Source organism: Mercenaria mercenaria, chromosome 19 (genome assembly GCF_021730395.1).
Source record: "Mercenaria mercenaria strain notata chromosome 19, MADL_Memer_1, whole genome shotgun sequence".
In the NCBI taxonomy this organism is placed as follows: Eukaryota; Metazoa; Mollusca; class Bivalvia; order Venerida; family Veneridae; genus Mercenaria; species Mercenaria mercenaria.
The window spans coordinates 11,135,196-11,153,679 of NC_069379.1; the positions used below are offsets into that span (position 1 = coordinate 11,135,196).

The 18,484-nt window shown below is 33.1% G+C and overlaps 1 protein-coding gene across 2 annotated transcripts; it reads right to left on the reverse strand.

Annotated features, from left to right (window-relative positions):
- Positions 1-101: 101 nt before the first annotated feature.
- LOC123542776 (fibrinogen-like protein A) lies at positions 102-6,767 on the reverse strand. 2 transcript variants are annotated; one of them, XM_053532092.1, is made up of 8 exons: positions 6,701-6,767; positions 5,597-5,680; positions 4,912-5,004; positions 4,369-4,485; positions 3,817-3,956; positions 2,974-3,070; positions 2,232-2,399; positions 102-1,349 (listed from the first exon to the last, which is right to left on the reverse strand). In XM_053532092.1, the coding sequence occupies exons 2-8, from the start codon at positions 5,646-5,648 to the stop codon at positions 1,078-1,080; spliced, it is 939 nt and encodes a 312-aa protein (XP_053388067.1). In that variant the 5' UTR covers positions 5,649-5,680; positions 6,701-6,767; the 3' UTR covers positions 102-1,077. The 2 variants fall into 2 exon arrangements, with proteins under 2 accessions (XP_053388067.1, XP_053388068.1); XM_053532093.1 differs by lacking the exon at positions 6,701-6,767 and having other exon boundaries at positions 5,597-5,872.
- Between the last annotated feature and the right edge of the window lie 11,717 nt (positions 6,768-18,484).

The following is an 18,484-nucleotide window of genomic DNA, read 5'->3' on the forward strand; positions in this document are numbered from 1 at the left end:
CAGACAGTAGATATGAAAATAAATAATTTCATAAAAAGATCCTATGGAAGCATAGAACGCAACCAAGCAAAATATTAAGAGACTTGGTGTGACCGAACTTTGTCACGAGAGGTAATGGAAATGTGCAATACCCCTTACGCCCCATAGCTCCAGCTTAAGCGACTGAAGTGATGAAGTAGCTAAAGTAATGTGGCGACGCCCAAAGAACCATCGATTATATTTTGGATCTTTTTTATAGGATTAAACAGGTAACAGATCCCAATTAATACACACTTCTCAACTGCACATATGTAACACTTACAACTACATTGTATCTTTCAATAGCAATCAAACACAATTAAATTTAAATAAAACCCTAAAAATGTTGCAATTACGTTAACATTTTCCAAACTTTTTCCGCCATTTTGAAACTAGAGAAACAAGGCTTACCAGCTAGTTGAACTACTCTTTAACAAAAAAATACGTCATATCCGTCAACTAGAGGCAATTCGATTTAACTTTAGTTTAACTACAGTTACAATAGTAAGTGCTCAAACTAGGCCATATATATACCGTATATCTTCGCTTATAAGACGCATTATTAGGAGTTATATTTCCGGTTCAGAGAGTGTGGAGCATTTTAGAAGTGTGTACTACAGGGAAATTAAAAGAAACCCCAGATTGCATGTCCGACGTCGTATTTATAAGCGAGTGCGTCTTATAAGCGAACATATACGGTAGAAAGCAGCTGAATGCCGATGTAATAGATAAACATTGTGTATCGTTTTAGTCACATATAAGTCTGAGATTATTTAATTTTACAAAAGAAAATGATACAAGAAATAGAGTTAAAGTAGCTGACAAAGACATAAATAATAAGACAAAGCTATTACACCACGCAAGCTGGTTTAAGACATTAACGTTGTCACAGCATATTTAAACAAAAAAATAAAGTTCGTCAAAGTCGCCAACTTCTAGCAATCTAGCAACAATATTCCTTACATTCTATGCATCGAAAACATTTGTAAATCTAATGCACTATTATTAACGTATTTCAAGATTTATAGCTTATGTACAAAAAGTGCGTAAAGTCACTGTTTATTTACGTCGCCGAAACATAATCTTTGACGACTTCAGTGAATCGGTTCCTTTAAATGCATAATAAATAAATCCTCCAAATCCGATATCGTACTGGGATTTGGACCCAGGAGGGATCATGTACTCCCCATTGAGGTTCGCCTGGGCGCAGTCCCAATACCACCACCCTCCTCGGTACAACTCTGCGCAGTGTCGAACCCCAGACTTGTCAACATCACGGTCATACGTGCTAAACTTGCACCCTCTACTCAGCGAAAAGCCAAATTCATTATCTGAAATTATACAAAGGAACAAAATTCAGATATGTTATCCAAAAGTATACAATGGAACAAAAGCCAGTTTTCTATTCAAAGGTATATAAAGAATCAAAAGCTAATTTACTATTCATTAGTAAACCATAGAGCAAAAGTTAACTTTTTTCCGGAAGCATAAAAAGGATCAAAAGCCAAATTTGTTATCCGAATGGAACAAAAGCCAATATACTATCTGAAAGTATACCATGAAACGAAAGCATTTTTTTAGTATAGATCGGAACACGTTTTTAATACGTTTTCTGAAAGTTTGCAATTGAACAAACGAAGATTTGTTATCCGAAAGTATAGAAGGGAACAAAAGCCAATTTAATATCCGAAAGCATGCAATTGAACAAAAGCAAAGTTTATTTTCTGCAATTATTTCTGATAATATATATACAGTTGAAGAAAACATTATATAGTTTACGTATAGCCTGTTTTTTTTTCTAACGACATACGATTTGTTCCTTTTCTTAGGAAAATGCAAGTTCTGTTCTCAAACAATACCAATGTAACGTTACCAACAAGTGTTACGAGCAGATCTGATTTTTTCACTTTATTATTTCTTTATCACATCATGACCTATACATGATTAAACTCAAATTGAATATTTTGTTAACAATTATTATCGCTCGCGCTCAGGGTAAACACTGTCATCAAGATAAACTAAATGAAAATAATAGGGAAGAAAATTATAAATTTTCAGACCGTTATCCACAGACTAGTACGTTCTCTAGAAATAAAAACCGCGGAACAGCAATTATACTACCTTATCCTTCATTTTGTAAAAGAAGTTGACACATTTAAGTAGGTGATAATACCTTGAAAGTTCATTTATTATATCGATAAGAAAGTGTATACCTGACAGAGGTTTAACCGTCTGTTTGCCTATCTTAAGATAATAATCAGGTGCTTCTGAAAGTTTGAAATTCCTGAAAACTTCATGAACATGTTCGCCGTCAACAGCAGTTACATCAAGCCGCAGGTATGTTTTGCCCTGTTCCGCCATCTCTTGTATGTAACGAAGACCTATTAAATTCAAAATGAAACTTGTACTTATAATATATAGTATACACTAAGTAAGTCTTATGATACGGTTAAAACTAAGAATATATGTGAATGTGTTCTAAGTAAAATGTTGTACTTATTTCATATAATTTTAATAGTCTTATCTGTTCTGTTTAGTCGAAAGTGTACATGAGTTTTCGTTTGTTTCTTGTATAAAAATGTAATATAGATGATTGTGAATGAAAGGAAGACAAAAGCCTTGTAAAGTTCCGTCAACATTTCATATAAATCAGTCCAATTCAAACCGAACTATTTTAACAGAATTGACATCATTTCAACTTTGTTCATCATCTGCAATCAACTTTAATTATGAAAGAGAAAAATCGGAATCCTATAAAAGGAAAATAACGTACCGAGATATATAAAATACAGTTTCTTTAGATGTTCACCTAGAACAATTAAAGATATCTCGAACTTGAGATATAAGAAGCTTGGAATAATTAACTTCAATAATTTCTCTACAAATCTACTCAAAAATTATGTTTGTTAGACTCTCAAAATATTTTACTAAATAACCATCCACACGATACATTACCTAGCCAAAATTCTCCGTTTAGAGTTCCAAACCCTTCTTCATACTCGGTAGAATTACGATAGAAATCTACAGATCCATCAAATCGGTTTTGAAACACCTGTATGAGATAAAATTCTACTGAAGCTTGAAATGAAACAAACAGAAAATATTTGATCTCTTAGTGGTACAAGATGACTCTCTTCTTATTAATAATAAAATTATTGTCTCTTAAGAATTTTACAATATTTGAATGTCAACTGAGAGCAGAAGGCCTCCGTGGGCGAGTGTTTAACGTCACTGACTTCGATTACAGGCCTCTCATCGATGTGGGCTCGAGCCTCGCTTGGGGCGTTGAATTATTAATGGAGACGAAGCCATCCTGCTGTTTTACGGGTGTTCGGTGGTTCTGCTCACGTCTTCGCTCTTGATGGAACAATGCATGGTTAGGAACCGGGGTCTCCCTCCACCTTCAAAAGCTAGAAAGTCGCCACATGACCTACAGTTGCGTCTGTGTGACGTTAAACCCAACAAAAATGAAATATTGCGAATAGCTACATTTACTAACACACTTTGTATTTATTTTTCCATGCAAAACTTTGCAATGCTGTTTCTATCATGTCTTTCATGAATATTTTGTGTTGTTCAAAAGTAACAGACGAGTAAATATTATACCACATTTATAAAACGCATTTTTCTCATGAATATACCTCGTTCAAAAGTGTAAATTGATAATTTAAACAAGTTATATTCGAACAGATTATTGTTCATTGAAGCCAGCCATATACTTGCAAGTATTTTTGTCAAAATAAGTTTATTTAAATTTAGAAATAATCGAATATACATGATGCACTAAGTCACTATTACCGTCCAGCCTCCTTTGTCGGTCTCCATATCACAATAGACATCTATAATTTGTTTGGATTTCCATAACATCACACTATATACCCCGCTTGTTGTTCCTATTTTCTTCTTACGCACATCAAAGCAATCAGTCGCTATCCTGTCTAAGAAAGTTATAATACACTAAGTAAATACAGAAGTTGCTTTCACTTTCTTCTTTTCAAATTACATGTCATTACTTCGTGCATTTATTTACAAATTAGTTCTTGTTATTTTGAAGTTTCTTATGAAACATAGTCTGCAACGAGTTGAACTACTAACAGACTTAGTTTGACTGTTTTTGTTCATGAGAGGTAATGTAAAATGCTCCCTAGCACTATTACATAAGTTGTAGTTATATTAATAATCTAACCATCAGTAAGTATGGCTTTTTTAAATTAGCTAAAACTAGAGTTTTGCAATATATAATGCATATGGAGCTACCAAATCTATTATTGATTCAATTTCTCTAATATTAACAGTCCCCAAAATAAATCTAACATAGATGAAAAACAATTTAAGGCAATGAAATACTACCTTTCATTAGAGTGGTCTGCGCAGAGTCATCCAGACAGTTACATGTACATGTATGGTTAACTTTGTTAAAAATACAGTTGCCATGGACACACGTGCTAGAGTGACACGTGTTTGGTTCTAGAAAATATATGAAACAAAGATAAATGCTCACAAACTACCATAAGAAGTTACAGTTCAAAATCATATCTTAGAATATGATCTAAATCTAGATACGACTGAATAAATGTTGAATTTGTGGCCGAGTGTTAAGGTTGATTATGGGAAACCGCCATGTAAGTGAAGTTGTTTTGGAGCTATTACTTAACACCTGTGGTAGTAACTACTATTAATGTAACAGTAAAAATCGGAAAAATAGCTTTAGGCTTTTTTTACTTATTTCTTTTTTTTTACAAACCGACTTTAAAATAGTTTCTTGTTATTTGTGCCTTGTAAGTTTTACAACAAAATTATTTTCAGTTTTCAAAATGCGAAAGCAAAATGTAGGGCCTATATAATAACTTAAAAAGTCCCTTAAATATTTGACAACCATATAAAAGAACTAACTGATATTGCACGGGCTGCTTTCGTGTCTGTTGTCGCATAAACAAAGCCTGTTGTCTGGGTTACATGCTCCTTGTAGACAACAACTGATGTATCCTAGGCATAAAACAAATCATGGTAGTATTTTGATTACGTATATGTTTTATTCTTTTACTTGTTTTTCAATAATTACGAGCTTTTATTTCAACTTTAGATAAAATTTACTACGATTTATGATGAAAACCTGTATATTTCATAAATAGTTTCAATTTAGAAGCTGCAGGGTGTTGTTGATATATGAAGTATATTCTCAGTTCATAAATTGAGCTTTACTTTCAAAGTTTCGTGAACATCACGGAGGTAATTGGAATCCGTGAAAAGCTAGTTAATCCAGTTTCTTGATAATTTCGACACTAACTATTGTTTCGTATAAATACGGCGCAAATGAACAGGGGTAAACTCTTACACTTGTCTCGTAGTAAAATGGCGTGCATGAGCAGTGGCAAACTTAGCATTTTGAATCTTAAAAATACTTCGTTGTAAATTAACGCTCAGAAACAGAGGCAAGTATACTGATTTATGCTTCAACGTACTTTCTTGATTACACCCCCGAAATGAATAAATGTGATCAGCAAATCTAAATTTTAACACAACTTCTTTTACAGAAAGGATCTAGCATACTGACTTAAAGCAAATTTGAAATGCTTACCAAAATTAAGCAGGACTGCTACCGTTGTGAAAGCCAGCTTTTGTGATCTCATTCTTCCGTTAATGTAAACAAATACACAAATATCTGTGAATGCATAATATATTTACAGAATATTATACAGTTTATACTCGGTATCTCGGAACTTCGAGATATGCGAGTTCGACAAATATGTACCATTTCAGCTGCGGAGATATTCCGCGACGGAACTGGTTAATACTTGTCATTACGAAGTTAATAATCGTATAGAAACATTTGCATTTATTCTGATAAAATGCAGTAAAACACATTCCATGTAACCCCCCCCCCTCCCCACCACACCCACACCCCAATAAACATTGATTATATCGGCGTTAATGAACATTTTAAGCGGCTACCCTTAGAAAGACAACCACGTTCAACATAAAATTTACTCTCCAACAAAATATTTACTGACCTATAAATGGAATTTCAAATAGGTGTGTAATTTACTGGTACAAGTTTACTCCGCCAGGTTAAACAAACCAAACTATTTAATCTTGTCGTGATAGTCACTCTATGACTTTAATATCTTTTGAAGTTACAAAAGCATGTGTCATAGAATCTTGAAATGAGGCTTATATGATCCTACTTTGACAATTCTGAAAATGAGTTACATTAAAAAAAAAGAAGTACAGCGAATATGACATTTCACAGCAAATTTGCAGGTATTTTCATAACACGACAAACAAAACCGTAGATCAGGTTAAAACTTTGTCTTATCATGAAAGTTATAAATCCATTTTGTGAAAGTAAAAACTAACTTTTTCTGTTAATTATTGAAACTTTCCTCGTCAGTAAACTATGTTTTTAAATTAAGAATGTTAGAAATATGGCTCCTTCGACGGAAAATAAGGGAGTCAATATGTTCAACATCTGTATCTCTTTAAGATTCCATTGTTTCTTAATGGAGTTTAGAAACAAGTATGCTGTAAAGCCATTTACCGCTGAAAATTTAAGTATTCATACTCGTATTACAGAAACACGTTTTCGACACATCTAAAATATGTAAAGAAAACCCCCTAATGATCATTTTAACATTACAAAAAAAAAAAAATCAGACAATAACCTTAAAAAGTAATGTCATACCTGAAACGTATACGTCTTTCAGATCTTTCACATTTGATCGCAGTTAACATCAACACTGAGATAAGGTGCATGACTTAAAATTAAGGTCATAAAGCGCTGAGTGGATATGATAACGTCGGCGATCTTTAGTACTATGTTGTATTGTTTCGTGATTATACATTACAATTACATATACAATTAATAGGACTTTGGCATATTATATACTAGCATTTTTGTGCATTTCAGTTAAAGGAAAATGCCTGGTAATTGCCTATAATTTAGAAATAATAAGTTCCCAAGTGTGGTTTATCGTAGAATAACCCGTGTTTTGAGTTCTTATGCGTAAGAATATATCACGAAGGCCGTAGGCCTAGTGATATATTGTTTCGCATAAGAACGAAAACCTGGGGTTATTCTACTATAAATCACACTTGGGAACCTTTTATTTCAATTCTAACACAACACACTAGTATCAACAGTGTTAAAAAATGGTAACTACTTTTACGACCGTGCTACGCACCTGGATCGGATGACGTCATTGCACGCGCGTGGGTTATTGCAGAATAACCCGAGATAGATTTTGCTCTACATGTATGTAGGTTATTTTCTGGTCGTGTTAGAATAACATTTAATCAGCATTTTATACCCACCTAATTTCAAACCAGTCACTAATACACTATGCAGTAAATGTTTGTGTAATATTATATTATTTATGATACAGTACTTTTTTACGTATATTGTTCAATAAGAATTTCAATCCTTTATTGTCATTTTGATTTTCATCTTCTTTTAAAGCTGGGCAAATTTGTTCAATTCGTGTTATCTTAAGAAAAAGAAAGAAATTTACGGATCAAACATATAGCTGGATGGCATTTTTATTATCCTGTCGTTTTTGCATTTTAATGCCAGTCATCTTCCTTGGATGTTCGCTCAAAGCCGAAAACTGATAGGATTAAGGAGGTAAGCTACCTTGTCACAATGGTAAATTCAAATTAATTGAACCGTCGCAAGCTATTTTATTTCTTGTAATTCAGTGTTTTATCTGCGTCAGACACAGGTTTGTTTATCATTTACTCTTCAAGTACAATTTTTATCTCGGTTTGAAGTACCTGACCCTCCAAAGTTATTTTATATTGAAAGAAGGACAATACGGTTATTTGACACTTTTATTGCATTTCGTTCCGACAGTTATCCGTAGAAGTCTGTGTAGTGGATAATTTTATTAGAATGCGCGCTGGCTTCCTAATACAACCTTACAATGTATATGTCGCGGGGCTCGTGTTTACATGGTAACGTATTTTCTCTCGTTTTTTAAACAAATATATATGATAACCGGTCTTTCGACGGCTTCAGTGCCCATTCTCTTTACGACCAGAATGGAATATAGGAGAATTTTACTAGCAGGATAGCTAACACTTTACATGATGTCCTATTCATCTTAACTTTTATAGTAACCATGGCAACAGAGATGTTTAAAAATATGTTATATCTTGCTTTTGATCGTAATTTCGTAGAGGAATATATGATAAAGTTATCATTTTCTTTTAATGTAGCTTCAAGACATTTCATTTTCAAAGTAAGTAGTATGTTCGTTTCATTTGCACCTATTTAAACAAACATCAAAGCTTGAAATACTTACACCACTACTCCTTATCTTACTGTCTTATGGTAAAGTCATTGAGCTTGCAATTATTATTCTCATGGATAGTGTTGAAATACAGATAAAAAGCTGAAACTGTGTATCTTTCATAGACGAGTGTGAACGCCTTTTATTTCACTTATATATATAGGTCGCAGGGTTCGTTTCCAGAGAAACATTAATTTAGTTAAAGACATCACTATTGTCTGCTGAAATTAGAACAGTTTTAGTATATAAGAACCCAGTTATCAATGGAAACGGAAACAAAATGGCACAACAAATCAATCTGGCAATTTTTTATTCGAAAATGACCGGAATAAGTAACTTTGCGCCCAACAATGTTCCACTTAACATCATTAACCGTCAACCATTTTCTTACATTTTGCTATGAATACATAAAATGAACACATAATACATTCAACATATTGTTTATTTTAAAAATGGCAGGACAGTCAAGTCAATATAAGAACAGTTCTATTCTTGAAGAAGATTGAAGGTGGAGTCCTTTGGACACCTTACAAGCTTGGCGGTACCGATTCTGAAAAAAAAAAATGAAAATTTGAAATAACCAATTTGTGTATATGAGGTTATGCAGTAGAAGGGACTAATAACTTTTATTTTAACACAGTTTGCATAAACATGTCTATTCTTAGATTTGAAATTAGACGATTAAATTGTACGGGTAGTGACGATGAACTAGAAAATTGCATGATAACTAATTATGATGAATATAAATTTGAAAAGAAAAATATACCACTGAACTATTTTACACCTCCACCTACTAGTATACGTGTTATGTTAATGAATTCATGCTTTGACTCTTTATAAGCGAAAGCATTACTTGGGGTTAAATATGCTGTAATAAAGAAAAAAACTATAACGGATGTTTGATTGAACACTCATCACAAATGGAACATGGCTGTTGGCTGACTTAAACAGTCAAGCTGATGTTGATCTTATGTCTTTCAAATATATTTTAAAATATAACGATATGTTGCTGTTTATTATCTTTTTTACATCACTTTTTTAAATAATAATAAAGTCACACGTTATATTATCTATAACTAATGCGAAGACAAATAAGATCAGATAACCTGCCAATAAACGAGTAACACTTGTCAGCCGGAATTTATAAGAGAACTAACTGTTTAACTCACGATATTTTCTTCAACTCGATAACAATACCATCAATTTAACTGAATAAAAACATTGATGGGTGTCAATACATAGTTTAAGAAAATAGCCCAGGTAGCTCAGTAAGAACCTTAACGCTGTCTTGGAGTTCGAGCCCTACTAGGGTCAGGACCATGAGTTCTCATATGCCACCAGTACTGTTTTTTTCCAGGAAGTGGAGTGGTTCCAATAAGCTTGAAGCTTTTATCACAATCGAGCTAAAACAAATTAGTATAAACTAAACAGAGCCTGCAACATTTTCGTTTATGTCGTGTTGGGCGACCTGTGGTTTTCACTTTTAGATTTTATAATCACAGCAGCGTTGTTTGTGCCGTGTGGCGGCGGTAAAAAGTCTCCCTGTACCTTCAATCAAAGCTGTTATATTTTGATCTCTTCAGATCGTTCATCACGGCCTTTTGAATGGAATTTGAATGTCCATTGTAATGAAAGTTATTGATTCTGTATACGAGCTGAAATTCTAGTATATAATTATTTTACCAATGATGATAATACGTGCCATGAGCTGGAATTGTGGACCTTATCTACAAAAACTGGTTTTATTATAGTTTTGTTTCAGATCTCTTCATTGCTTGTTCTAAAACAGTGTATATCAAAGTATTCGACTTATCCAATCCTTTTCTCCTAACTTATTAGAGCATACTTTATACTGAAACCCAATACAAACGATGCAACTTGTTAAGACTTTAGTACATCTTCAGTCTCGTCCAAAACCTGTCACTTGCCGTACCGATTTGGCATTTTTCGTCATCCAATCAATGACGCTCTTACCAATAAAAACAACATAAAACATTAAGTATGGCAAAAAATAATCGCTTCAGAAAAATTAAACATGTCATGAACTGGCACAAAAACGTATGCACAAAATGTACGAACAACTGGGGTATCACGAACTATATCATACACTAATTGTATCTACAGACCTGAATAAAAATGCTGAAGGAATAAGAAACTGACTAACTGGGTGTTTGAATTATAGATAGTGGATAGCGAAGGGGCAAGAAACTGACTATTTGATTCTTTCCCCCCCGCCCCCCACTGCCAGTTTATATATCTCCCTACCTGAATAATAATACTCGTAGAAGGGGTAGATATTGACTACATGTAATTGGTTCCCCGCCTAGAATGTTTATATCTATATACCTGAATGATAATAGACTGTGAAGAATAATGAACTGCTTGCTTGCTCGCTTGTTTTGGGTTTAACGCCGTTTTTCAACAATATTTCAGTCATGTAACGGCGGGCAGTTAACCTAACCAGTGTTCCTGGAGTCTGTACCAGTACAAACCTGTTCTCCGCAAGTAACTGCCAACTTCCCCAAATTAATGATCAGAGTCGGAGGACGAATGAATTCAGACACAATGTCTTTTATCAAATCGTCTCGGAGAACATACGCCCTGCCCGGGTCGAATCGCGACCCCGCTATCCGTAGACCAACGCTCTCCCTACTGAGCTAAAAAGAAGGGATTGAAAATTAAAATCTCAAAATAAAGGCAAGTCAACGTCAAAGCGGAGGATTTTTGAGCGCCATTTCTTGTGTTTGTTGGGTAAAACAGTATTACCAGTTATAACAAGAGTTGCTCAATAAATATTGGCTTCACTGGATGTGAAGTGGTTAAGTAAGTACTGTGGTTTATAAACTACTTTGGCAGGGAATTGAGCAAAATTATAAATAACAACCTTTAGCAGCATATCTAACACTTTCAGCAAACCATTTTTTAAGCTTGGTAATAAAACAGCAAATGTCAAACTGCCACAAAAGCAAAACCAACAAGAGGACCTTGATATCCCTATATCGCTCACCTGAGTTTAGTTGCTTGCTTTAACAAATTCAAAAACAAAAACCTGGATGAGTACGTCAAGGTAAATATTATTCATAATAACTAGTGAAATTTGTTAAAATGTTATACATGTTGTCCAAATCTCTTTGTTATAGCTTCAAAAAGCAGAATGTAGGTCAGTAGGTCAGTGTTACGAATATTAAAGATGAGTATTGAAATCTTTATCAAAAGATAAACACGTGGTCCAAATTTCTATGCTGTACCTTTAAAAGCAATAAAGTAGGTTAGTAGGTCAAGAATCAGACTATTCAAGATAAGTATTGAAATCTGTATCAAACATAATACATGTGGTCTAAATGTTTTTTGCCGTAACTTTAAAATCATGAAAGTAGGTCAGTATAGGTCTGGATATAGACTATTCAAGATGAGTATTGGAATCTGTATCCAACATTCTGCCGGTGGTCCAAATCTTTTTGCTGTAGTTTTAAAAAACAAGAAAGTAGGTCAATAGGTCAGGATTAGAGTATTGAAATCAAAAGTCATAAACGTGTTTCAAATTTCTATGCTGTACCTTCAAAAACAAACATAAGAAACTAAAACTACACTGTTGAAAAGAAAGATATGGATTACAATCTACCACCTAGGTAACGATAAATGACTCGAATATATACATTATCTGATACTTTTTCGTGTTGGCCGAATTATACACTATTCTAACACGACCAGCAAATAACCTACATACATGTAGAACAAAATCTATCTCGGGTTATTCTGCAATAAACCAATCGCGTGCAATGACGTCATCTGATCCAGGTGCGTAGCACGGTCGTAAAAAGTAGTTACCATTTTTCTAGCACTGTTGATACTACTATGTCGTGTTAGAATCGAAATAATAAGTTCCCAAGTGTGATTTATCGAAGAATAGTAAACCACGTTTTGAAACTTATTATTTTTTAAACACTGTGACCTTTTGTCGGATTATCATATGATAAGAAAATAAACAGAACATCTTCAAAGAGTCACTTACGAGTAGCACATGTAATACCAGTGTACGAATGGTCACAAAAACATATAAATCCTTTTGCGGTATTCTCGCAAAGACCATGCAGACATGGATTTGGAGAACAGTGGTCTGAAGACAAAGATATACAATTAATATATGCATAGATTACAAAGTATCTATCATACAATAGTTCCACATAGATGCCTTTTCAACATCCAGAAGGTTCTAGACTAAGTGTACTGTCAAATGGGAAATTTATGTATGTTTTATCAGCTAACGGGCTTCATTAACCTAACCTTGGACAGATTTCCTGACATATGTTCGCTATAATACACGTGTATTAGATGACACAAGTATGTATTATTGTACTACCGAGTTACAGAAATGTGTCATCTTATGCAATAAAATCAAACTCTGTTTGACTTAATCTGTGCGGGGAGGGAGGTTTTTTCTACGGCCGCCACACGGCTATTAAAGATTGCTGTTGTGATAATCAATAACATTTACGAGATGATTCTTTAGAGAAATAGAAGGCAACTAAGCAATTCTTTAGAAAAATAGAAGGCAACTAAGCAATTCTTTAAAAAAATAGAAGGCAACTAAGCAATTCTTTAGAAAAATAGAAGGCAACTAAGCATGTTTTTTTAGAAAAATAGAAGTCAATTAAGCTATTTTATTAGAAAAATAGAAGGCAACTAAGCAATTCTTTAGAAAAATAGAAGGCAAGTAAGCCAAATAATAGCAAAATAAGTTATTAACGCACCTAAGACAAGCGCAGTTCCGTTGCAACCTTTATTGCATAGGTCAGTATCACAGCAACCATTGCACAGATGTTCTGTCAAAGAGCGTCGGAAGTGCACAAGATCTCGGCCGACTATAGCTACACCTTGGTTGTGATTGATTCTGCATTCCTTTGATTAACAAATTAAGTATTATATTATGTGTGTTGATCAAATCACTGTATAAGAAAAATACAATTTTTGACAATAATAGTTGCATGAAAATAAGAAAGATGTGGTCGTGTGCTTGATTTCTTGCTAGACTGATCTGAAAAGTGTGGACCTCGTGTTAGTTTTCATAAAGGGAGTCTACGAAAAAAATCTCAATTTTGATGACATTATTTTGTAACAAAAAATAAATAAATCTATAATGTATATGCTACACAGTCTTCTTTCAGTTGTAAGGACAAGTGTTGTCTATAACAAGTTGAAATAAAACGTATAGGTCTGTGTGCTTGTTTAAGTGTAGAATCCGCGTATTTCAAGCTGATTTAAGACGTTATTTAAAATTATGTAACGTGACAACATTTGTAATATCGTATCTTATCTTTATAAAAATAGTTACGTTGTCGTTTTCATATCTTTACTCACGGGTTGTCAATAATAATATTCGTATCCAGGCTTTATGTTACGTTATCCGGACAAATGACGTTAGGTTTCAGTTTATCAAACATGCAGAAGTGCCTTAAATGCGAAGACCACATACACGTAATGTTTCGTTTTTATTGGACAGACGAACAACAAAAATCTATTGCTTCTGTCAACAAACGTCCGCTACCTATGACATCAACTTCTTCGAATTCTGAATTATGTTAGTATCTCCTCTGTAACAGTCGGATGTGCTTTGTCTTTATGTCAATACAGATAGGATTTCTGGTACAAGACTAAAGAAATAGTTTTATAGACTTTTATCACATGTTTGACGTCGCGGGAGTGTAATAAAGCCATTAAATTAAAATGATAATACACTAGTGTAATAAAGCTTTGACGTCGACGTGTTTTATAGTACATGAGACGTTGGTCAAATTGACTTGTTTATGTAGTAAAAGAAAGTAGAATTTTTAATGTTTCGACAGGAAAGGCAAGCATGTGATAAAAAGAATATTACATTTGTGACTTTGCACATCGAATTTATTAAATTCGTTGAATAAAATTGATAAAATGCAAGGCAGAGCCTCGCATTTTATTATTTTATTCAACTCGTTAATAAATTCAATATGAAAAGACACACATATAATATACTCTATATAACTGAAACTTGATATCTCGAACTCGCTTATCTAAATATTCCGGCTATCTAGACGACATTTTCAAGGTCCACACCGAAAACCCGTGCACAAAAAAAAGTACAATTTTAAGTCGAATCAGGTTTATCTCGAAAGAAAATGTTCAATTTCTTGGAACTCGATATACCAAGTTTCAATTGTATAAAAACACATGAAAATGGACATATTTACATGTGAGCTGGCACATTCACTAGTATGTACTGTATCTCCAAACTCTTTGAAGACAACATATTTGCATACCTAAAATAGAACGTTCCTTTACAATCATATAAAGAATGTCCAACAACATTTTTTTTTTACGCAATTTACAATAATAAAATATAATTTTGTACTGAAATAACTCATGGATGTGAATTAATTAAATGCAAACTCTTCTACAAAGCTGAAGTCGAAGTCTTTTTCATAAATATGATGTAGTTCGAAGCTTGACGTTGACAAAATTATTAATCATATGAGATAAAATTTGTTAAATGATCCTCCGAAAAATAACAGCATCGATTTGACTGAGTCTGTTCATGAGAGAGTACAGCACCCCTCACGCCCACTAACACCTAAAACCCATACTTACATCGCCCTGTTCACAGAAGGCAATGTCGCTGCATGTATTTAAGTTTGTATGCAAAGGGCAATTGAAGCAAATTGGGCCTCTGTGTTCTGGATATCCTGTGTAGAAAATCACATTTTGTAATATCATAATTTTTTTATCATAAACATTTAAAATAACGTATTAAGACGAAATCATCCCAAGACAAAGAAGTATAAATCAGCAATGTGACATCACCAGATCAACAATATTACTGGTTCATTCACATGATATACATTGATCCAAGAAAACAAAACGTAGTAAAAATGAAAAACAAAACACTACTTATTCAAGTATGGCCTGATTTGTTTTCCAATAAAACAAAGAAGACTGAAGGTTATAATTTTTATATAATTATTTTTTGTACGTCACAATTATTACATCATAGCGTCAAAATTATAGTGCAGCGCTGGAAACGAAACCCACTCAAAAAAAAAGGAATAATTTGGTGGATACTGCAAAAATTATGTGTAATGTGCTCTCAATATGCAGATTGTCCAAATAAAATGAGATCACTTATTTGCAGCTGCAAAGAGGCATAACTTAGTATTGATTAGGTTGAGCGTCCACAGTTTTAACTGTTTAAACTTCATGGACTGTATTTACCCTGATAGGCAAAGATGTATCAAGCCATTGCACGTGAAAACCGAGCTTTTGTATTTCATCCTCTAGACGAAATTCTATTTACTATTGACACAAACACTTTTAAAATCAAAAAATGTGGCCTGCTCATAAGCTTAATTGCCAAAAAATGCACAATTCCTAAATTAAAATTATCAACAGAAATGTATAAGCTATTGTGGAAAGCACTTTGTTGGTTGTTTGTGACTGTTTAGTAAACGATGCAGAAATAAAGTATTGTGTGTTGAAACACCCGTGTATCTACCAGGTTCTCCGCATCCTTCAGCATTGCAGAGATCAGACTGACAACACTGACGGCATCCTACATTTCCTGATCGTTGATTTCTTTTTGACCTGCTTTGACATTTCTAAAATGGCGTGAAAACAGATATGCATGATACCAAACAACAATGAAAACAGTCATTTATGATTCAAATACTCTTGAGATTCTATTTACAATTAGTATTGAAGTAATGAATAAGTTAATATGTTGGAAAGATTTGCTTATTTTGTTCCTTTTCAAAGTAAATATCTTTTACAACAGGTAAACGTTTAATTCAAGTAGTTTATCATTAAATAGCACATTTTCAATTGTATCACTATCATTTATACTGAACATGCTTTAATATGCATCTATTTGTACAAACTAGTAGTTAGATTATTTTATTTTTCTACGAAGAAGCGCAATGGATAGATGAACAATTTCATTAAAAATATTACAACGGTCGAATTAATCTGATAAATTAAAATATAGACTAATTAACATCTAATTTTGATCTGTCGAATGAAATGTGTACAATAATTTTGTCAAATTGTAAACACTAATAAGTATGTGTAATACTATCAATTAGGTGTTGTTTTTAATATAGTTGACATCTTACCGATTCTGGTAAGCAACCTACATCGAAGACAGTATGCCCGAGTGAGTTGGTTACCTTTTCAACACCACACACCTGACGAATTGTATTGTAAGACATAGAGTTCATTTCCAGTAAGATTACAGTTTTGCATGTTTTTGCTTACAATTAACGTTGGTATCACCTTAAATGTGCACACTAATATGTAGAGGTTTCAACCCCATTATCATATGAAAAGTTACATGTAGTCCAGACCTTAAAGTCTTTCCTTAAAATAAATGGATTTTGTTTATACACAAAGTTTGATACAAAAAGAATAGCGAGCATTCATGAATAACAAATGGAATGTTACCTCCCCTTTGCAGATTATTGTTTGTTTTAATCATTTTACATACCTAAGCCGTTACTCAATATGCAGTTACTAAATACTTGAAAAGAATACATTACTGAAAATCTCACATTCTATTGTTCATAATCAAATCCAGAATTTCATTACTAATTTTAAACGTAAAATGAAATAAAGCCTGTCATCGGATCATTCGCCGTTATACGTAATTAGGCATAATATATGTCCAAATTATTTTACATAATCTAACACGACTTCGGTGCAGTAACTGCTGTTTCATTTCAAAATAGTTCATTAATTGAGTTTTACAATTTGTATAAATTTGATTATAGCCCAAACAAAGTAAATAATTCTATTTGATAAATTTGGTTTCATGAATGTTTCTTCTCTGAATACATGCACTCTACTTCAAAGTAAAATTGTAATTGAAAGTTGTACACGTGTTTCTTTAGTGCAAACAATTGCTTAATGTTAAAGATACACACTGCAATAAAAAAATTACATAAACATTATATAGTAGTTACCTCTCCGGGGAAGCATTCATCTACGATAGTGCAATGCCGAGGCTGAGAGATACTTTTGCATTGTTAACAGGTAAGAGCCAGAACTGTATAACAAATATATCATATCCACAATTATCTATATCAACTGATAATACAGATTTACCATTGCTTTCGTGCAAATAATTATCTATCAGAATATTCAGTATAACATTTATTTCACTAGTAACCTGTTCAACTTTATTGGTTGTTTCTTTGCTCTGTGTGGTTCATATTTGTATTCATAAATACTCGCCCTGAGTCAAAGAAACAAATACAAAATTTAATAAGTTACGGTAACTTAAGATTTTCTTTGTATGCGAATTCATTTAGACACGTCCGAAGAAGGGGAGTCAGCTGAAATTGCAATTGACATGTTTAATGATCTATCAGTTAGAATCATTTCTGTAGTAAAACTTGATTGTTCTTACCTTCGTGTACAAAGGGAAGTGAAAGCATGAATATTCTATATTCCATTTTATTTTCGCAGGAAGGTGTTGTACCTATTAAAATGTACGCAGAGTTGAAGAAATACGAATCGTAGCAAACATATATAATGAAGAGCACAGATGGCTGAACTCAAAGCATTTGCGCATTTCTATCGTGTGTTCAAGCCATGGATACGGTCAGATATTTAAAGCACGGAAGTAAGAAAATGATTTACGGAAAGTTACAAATAAAACCAGAAGCTGTTTGGTGGTAATTTTGAATTACATTTAATTTTTCATAACCCTGAAAAGTTTAATATTAAATTTTGTAGTTCTAGTAAACAGGGTATTGTAACATGAAAAGATTGTTCTTTTTTAAAATTTTGTATTAGTCAATTAACTCACCTAAAAGGCTTTTATTCTGCGACTTGTCAAAGAAAAGACTGACAAATAGCTTGACCTAATATCCAAACTTAGATAATAGGTAGGAACATGCAAATTTAGAATGCAAATGTCGTTAACGTGACTTATTTTATAGATAAAGTAATAAAGTAGGCTAGGAAATGTTACCATATATGTGGTTTGTCACGCTTAAAACGACCAACTTATAGAATATTTTAAATTTTCTGTTTTGTTTCTGCACTTTGTAATTTATGTCTTCTTGTTTACAAAATATAATCAAGAAATAAAGTTTAGTGATTTTCATTTGCGCATGGAATGCATAAATGTTTTAAACTTGCGTGGATACCAA